General features: G+C 46.1%; 2 protein-coding genes across 3 annotated transcripts; one reads left to right on the top strand and one right to left on the bottom strand.

Annotated features, from left to right (window-relative positions):
• Positions 1-306: 306 nt before the first annotated feature.
• Positions 307-3,941, top strand: LOC123448229 (mitochondrial uncoupling protein 1-like). 2 transcript variants are annotated; one of them, XR_006631625.1, is made up of 10 exons: positions 307-589; positions 839-1,054; positions 1,180-1,258; positions 1,351-1,484; positions 1,568-1,666; positions 1,744-1,848; positions 2,389-2,463; positions 3,395-3,481; positions 3,606-3,735; positions 3,802-3,941. XR_006631625.1 is itself a non-coding variant. In XM_045125059.1 (9 exons), exons 1-9 carry the CDS (start codon positions 506-508, stop codon positions 3,639-3,641), a joined length of 915 nt encoding a protein of 304 aa, XP_044980994.1. In that variant the 5' UTR covers positions 307-505; the 3' UTR covers positions 3,642-3,941. The 2 variants fall into 2 exon arrangements, 1 of the variants encoding a protein (XP_044980994.1); XM_045125059.1 differs by having other exon boundaries at positions 3,606-3,941.
• A 664-nt stretch (positions 3,942-4,605) lies between these two features.
• On the bottom strand, positions 4,606-5,524 carry LOC123448230. Its single transcript, XM_045125060.1, has 2 exons — positions 5,233-5,524; positions 4,606-5,057 (listed from the first exon to the last, which is right to left on the bottom strand). Exons 1-2 carry the CDS (start codon positions 5,458-5,460, stop codon positions 4,722-4,724), a joined length of 564 nt encoding a protein of 187 aa, XP_044980995.1. The 5' UTR covers positions 5,461-5,524; the 3' UTR covers positions 4,606-4,721.
• Between the last annotated feature and the right edge of the window lie 497 nt (positions 5,525-6,021).

Below are 6,021 nucleotides of genomic sequence, written 5' to 3'. Positions count from 1 at the left end.
GTACACATCCCCACCTCTGGTCAGCATTCTGGAAGTCCAGAAAACATGGATGAATGAATGGATTCACACAAGCAAGGAAGTACAACTAGTCTAGTGGGATGGATTAGTAGGGATGATGCGCATCTGAGTCATCGATCACCTCCATTTTCAAATCAGATCAGAATCGAATCAAGTATAACTAATAAGCAGGGTAAATTTCAGAAACAAATAGATTAAAATGAAGGGAAAATGGAATCAAAACCAAACAAGCAATGGACGGTTCATTTCAAATCAGAAAGAGAGAGAGAAAGGAAGGGCAAAGGAGCAGAGAGAAGGCAAAAGCTGCTCTTCTCTTCTTTTGCTTTTTCCCTTGGAGACGCCAACTCCCTCTTCTCCCTTTTATTGCCCCCATTCCTTCTCTCTCTCTCTCTGTGACGGCACTTGTGACAGAAGAGAGGGGTGCGTCGTCTTGCTCGCGGTGGTGCCGGTGCTGGGCGGTTGCATCCACCCGTCAGCCAAGTCAGCCATGGCGCCGGACCACGGCTCCAAGGTCGACATCTCCTTCGCCGGCCGCTTCACAGCCAGCGCCATCGCCGCCTGCTTCGCCGAGGTACTAAACCCTAACCTAACCCCTGCTTCCATCGCCCCACGGGATCTCCGCCAGACGCCACTCACCGGCGTCCTGTTCCTGCGACGGCGATGGGGATGGGATCGCACGCTCAGGGCTTTACGTTTCGCCTTTTTCTCTCGCTGGATCGTCCGATTTCCAATGCCCTCGCTGCTCCCCGTCCAGGATCACGCCGCTAATCTTGTTATTTCCTCGTGGAGGGTTTAATCGAATGGGCTTCCCCTCTCGCAGATCACCACAATCCCCCTCGACACGGCCAAGGTCAGGCTGCAGCTGCAGAAGAAGGCCGTCGCCGGGGATCTCGCTGGGCCCAAGTACCGCGGTCTGCTCGGCACTGCCGCCACCATCGCCAAGGAGGAAGGCGCCGCCGCGCTCTGGAAGGGCATCGTCCCTGGCCTCCACCGCCAGTGCATCTACGGGGGTCTCCGCATTGGTCTCTATGAACCCGTAAGAATCCCTTCCCTCCCTTTCCCCCTTCTCTATGTATATGTATGGTACTGCATTACTTAAGTATAGGTAGTGGTACGCAACAATGAACTTTGACCCGGATTCTTGTGCCTGACCACCTTCAGGTCAAAGCCTTCTATGTTGGTGAGAACCATGTTGGGGATGTACCTTTGTCCAAGAAGATAGCCGCTGGCTTCACCACTGGTACCCTCATCGTTGTATTCTCAAATCAATTTTCCCTTCCATGTGAAATGAAATATGCTGCAACATGAGATGGTGTGCCTGACCTGCATCAGGTGCTCTTGCAATTGCTGTGGCCAACCCCACTGACCTTGTCAAAGTCAGGCTTCAGTCCGAGGGGAAGCTGGCACCTGGTGTGCCGCGCCGTTATACTGGGGCAATGGATGCTTATGCCAAGATTGTTCGCCAGGTCAGTTGCTTCTGCTCTTGTCCTGCAAGCTAACTGTTTACTTTCCTGAATTGGAGCTTCAAATATGTCGGTATCATCTTTAGGAAGGGGTTGCTGCTCTGTGGACTGGCATTGGTCCGAATGTTGCACGTAACGCCATCATTAACGCTGCTGAGTTGGCCAGTTATGATCAAGTGAAGCAGGTGCGCTTCTTGTCATTATTTTCTTTATTTGTTTGCTTATTCTCTTGCTGTCGTGAACTGTATTGTGTATCATGCAGTCCATTTTGAAACTTCCTGGGTTCAAAGATGACGTGGTCACTCATATCTTGTCTGGTTTGGGCGCTGGCTTCTTTGCTGTCTGTGTTGGTTCTCCAGTCGATGTGGTGAGATGTCCTCCTCGCTCAGTGCCAATTATCCCTACTCTAGTGAGCTTGTCTAAAATATTGTTTCCTATACAAGCAACTGTGAATTAATTATTCTGAGCAATGCTCTCTCGGTGTATTTATCCACTAGGTAGTAAGTATTGTCTATTACCAATGGTTATCTTTGACAGCATCATACACTACTCCAAGTTTAAACTGAGATGTGCTAGTTCTGACCTTTATTTCATGACGTATTCATGTTCTTTCAGCAAAGCTGTTTTCTTAATTCAGTCTCTGTGAGGTTTATACTTTGGCCATTCTGCAGATTTATCCTCGCATCCATTGCCACCATATGCTAATTTGCTTGCATCGAAGCTGTTCTATTTTCCTATAGAACTTGGATGCTGGTCTTTCTTTGAAAATAAATGCATCTTCCATTTTTGGATCATTATCAAAGAAGTCTTTCTGTATTATTGAGTATTGATTAGCAGTTGAGTTCTTACCTTAAAGATATGCAATCATAGATGTTTCTCTTTACTAACAAGACACACCTTATTGCAGGTTAAGTCAAGAATGATGGGTGACTCTGCCTACAAGAACACTATTGATTGTTTTGTGAAGACCCTAAAGAATGATGTATGCTCCACTCTGTTACTCTGTTCATGCCTTATCTACACTTTTCAGTCAGCATTGGATGAGTGATACTTGTCTATAACATGTTTTTCAAACACATTTAGCATCTGGGGCTGGGCCATGTTTGTGAAGAAAAGTCTTCCCATTTCATATTTTATTAATATGTGCTGACAGTAGGTGATTTATTGGCAACTTATACAGCCTCTCTTAGAATTAACTGTCCTGATTGTTGTCATCTTGAACTAGTGACAGCCTTCTGGTGGCTCTCAAATTTGAACATTCTCGTGGCGGTTTAGCAGCACTTTATTTCCTAGTGATCATGCGAATGATAGATATATGATGGCAAATAAGAAGTGGACTCTGTTGTTTATGTGCCATCATGTACTCCTGTTCATGACAGCTCATTGTAGGAATCATATTATTTTTATCTCCGAACAACTAACTCTTAACCTTGATGTAAAATAGGATGATAGTGTTTTCCCTCTGTACTGAGTACCTTCCATAGTTTGCTCAGATATCTTTTGAGCCATGTTTTGTTAATAGTATAATCGTTTGTGACAGCTCATTGTAATGCTATCTTTTGAGCCATGTTTTGTTAATGCTATCTTTCCACCAAATATGTTGATACTCATTTGCTTAGATCATGTACTCCTGTTCATGACAGCTCATTGTAGGAATCATATTGTTTTTCACTTGGAATAACTAACTCTTAACCTTGATTTAAAATATGTTGATAGTGTCCTCCTTCTGTACCGAGTAAGCTTTCATGATCGCTTAGATATCCTTTGAGCTGTGTTTTGTTCATGATATACTCGTTTGTCCATGAGCTGAATATTCTGGATATGTTCTAGGCTCCTAGGAACTGCTCTGTATACCTGTTGAATGCAAATGAAAGTCCAAGCAGGTTGCTGATTAATAGGATTTTTGTGTGCAGGGACCTCTGGCATTTTACAAAGGCTTCCTTCCAAACTTTGCTAGACTGGGATCATGGAACGTGATTATGTTCTTGACACTGGAGCAGGTAAGCTGAATTTATAACTATTCATAGTGTGGTTTTTGTTGTTGTTGCGAAATCACAGTGTGGAACTATGTTATGTAAGCATGCTAAATTGACTACACGAACTTGTTTCTGTGTGCCTGTGCAGGTTCAGAAGGCCTTTGTGAGAAAGCCTGCAAATTAGCGATGAGATGATATGGTTTTGTAGAGGGTGGTATACAACAACAATGTGCACATTTGTTTTCTCCTACATAAGGCGTTAACCCTTGGGAGTTGAGGTACAAAGGACAAATTTGAGACCTCAACCGTGAGAAACTGTAATAAATTTTTGTCGCTCTTGACAGGACCTTAAACAAATGCTGAGGTAGTTCGGAGATCTCAAAGTGTTGCTAAATTTGTGTTGGATGGATGAACATTGGCTGCAGCAGATCTTTTGTGTGATGATGAGCCAGGAAGGCTACAATGCCTTTGCTTGGTCTTCTAATTGTTGATGGTGTTCTGTGTTGTCTTCATCTTTGTTGCAACAAGCATTGTTGTTGTCTTCATCTTTGTTGCAATTGAAATGCTGGCCCGATTGACAAGACCAGCAGGTATAGGAATCACTGGTGATCACCAGAGCTTATAGTTACTTATTCGTTATAGATATTTACACTTGTGTGTTACGCCAGGCTGTTTGGGGTTAATCGATGGGGACGTGATGTGTTAGGCCAGGCTGTTTGGGGTTAATTGATGGGGACGTGATGTGTTTGGCCAGACTGTTTGGGGTTAATTGATGGGGAGGTGAAGTGATGCTTAGCTGGTTGGGTCTGCCGATCAAATGGCTGACAATGGTTGGTGCGCACGCTGGTTACATTTCCCGCACTTAAAAGCAGCACAAGACAGTGAGTTTGCGATGGATTCAGTACACGACATATTTCTGTAGCAGTTCATATCCCCGTTGCCTTTGAGAACACATACCTTTTATTCTACCGCAAAAAAAATAAAAATACCTTTTATTCCTTTTTAGTGTATTTCATTTTATTCTTGACAAGAAAGATAATACTCCCTCCGTTCCTAAATATAAGTCTTTTAAGCATTTTCACTAAGAGTCTACATATGGAGTAAAATGATTGAATCTATACTCTAAAGTGTCTATATACATCTGTATGTAGTCTACTAGTAAGATCTCTACAAAGACTTATATTTAGGAACGGAGGGGTACATGAGAGGCCATTTTGTAAAGAAGAAGATGCATCATAGACTAGTGGAGTAGGCAGAGGCAGAATCACAAGTTGCTTTTAATAACAGTAGTAGTGGCTGCTGGCTTGAGTAGTGCTTTCTTCAGGTTCCCGAAAATGGAGTGCCTGCCCTCGGCGACGACATTGCCGGTGCTGGCGTTGGCGAGGAGTACGTGCGTGCCGGAGTACGCGCCCTTGTGCCCCAGCACCCTCGCCGTTATGCTTAGGCGGTCCCCTGCGCGGGCCTGGGAGAGATCGGGGAAGGCGACGGACATGTCGACGGAGACCTTGAAGTTTTGGGCGTCAGAGATGGCGGCGGCATAGCCGATCTCGTCCACCAGGGCCACCACGACACCGGCGGCGAGGCAGCCGGTGCTGGTGTCCTGCGTGTGTACGTATGTGTTGTAATTGGCTTAGCTGGCGTGGATCAAGAGGAATGAATTAATTAATACTCCTTTTATAAACTAATATAAAAACGTTCATATCACTGATTTAAATGTTTTTATATTAGTTTACGGAGGGAAAGGGACAAACGAAGAACGAAATCGAGTGACGTACGGTGAGGCTTGGAGGAACGTCGTAGGAGCAGTGGATGAATCCCGGTTGGACGCGGAGGACGCGGATCCTGCGCAGCGCGAACCCCTCGAAGAAGCTCGGCGACAGATGAGGAGAAGCCGCCGATACGTATGCGGATGCGGAGGAGGAGAGCGCGTCCACCCGTGCGCGGTCGTCGGCGCTCACGCGCAGGGCGTCCCGAGCACGAGCTATTTCTGGTGAGTCGCTCATACCCAAGCTGCTCCTGCTACTCTGACTATCCCTTTTTTATGTGGATCTGGAAATTTGATTTGTCACCCGACGACTGCCTTGTAGGTGCCACTGCCAGTCTGCCACACCGATTACTCCGAGACCAGTAGGGTACATGGCCCCCTTGGTTTTTATTTACTTAAAAAAATTTCTAACCAGACGATCCATTTTATCCATAGCCGTCCGTCTAAGGCTGTACGGATAAAAGTGATGATCCAACACGTTGACCTATTTCTAAAACGCGTTGGTACAAATTTGAGACTGAAATGCGTCGGCGCGGACGTGAATCCTTTCGGTGTCCGCCCCAACCACCGCGGTCAACATTATTTATGACGGTCGCCCTCCTCGAGCCCAACGCGTCAGAGGCCGCGGTCGACCTTTTTTAATCCAAACATGTGGTGAGTTCCGCCTCATCTGCTTTCAGAACCCACCCGTTCTTATCTCGCCACCTCGTCGGCGACCAAACCCTAGCACCATGGCCGGCTCCTTCCAAAACAATGGCAAGGCCCCCGTCTACCCCCGCGCGATACCCTCGTCGGCCTC

The sequence above is a fragment of the Hordeum vulgare genome, chromosome 4H, assembly GCF_904849725.1.
Source record: "Hordeum vulgare subsp. vulgare chromosome 4H, MorexV3_pseudomolecules_assembly, whole genome shotgun sequence".
Lineage (NCBI taxonomy): Eukaryota > Viridiplantae > Streptophyta > Magnoliopsida > Poales > Poaceae > Hordeum > Hordeum vulgare.
The sequence above is the reverse complement of the archived record's forward strand: the minus strand, read 5'-3'. Positions and strand labels throughout refer to the sequence as shown.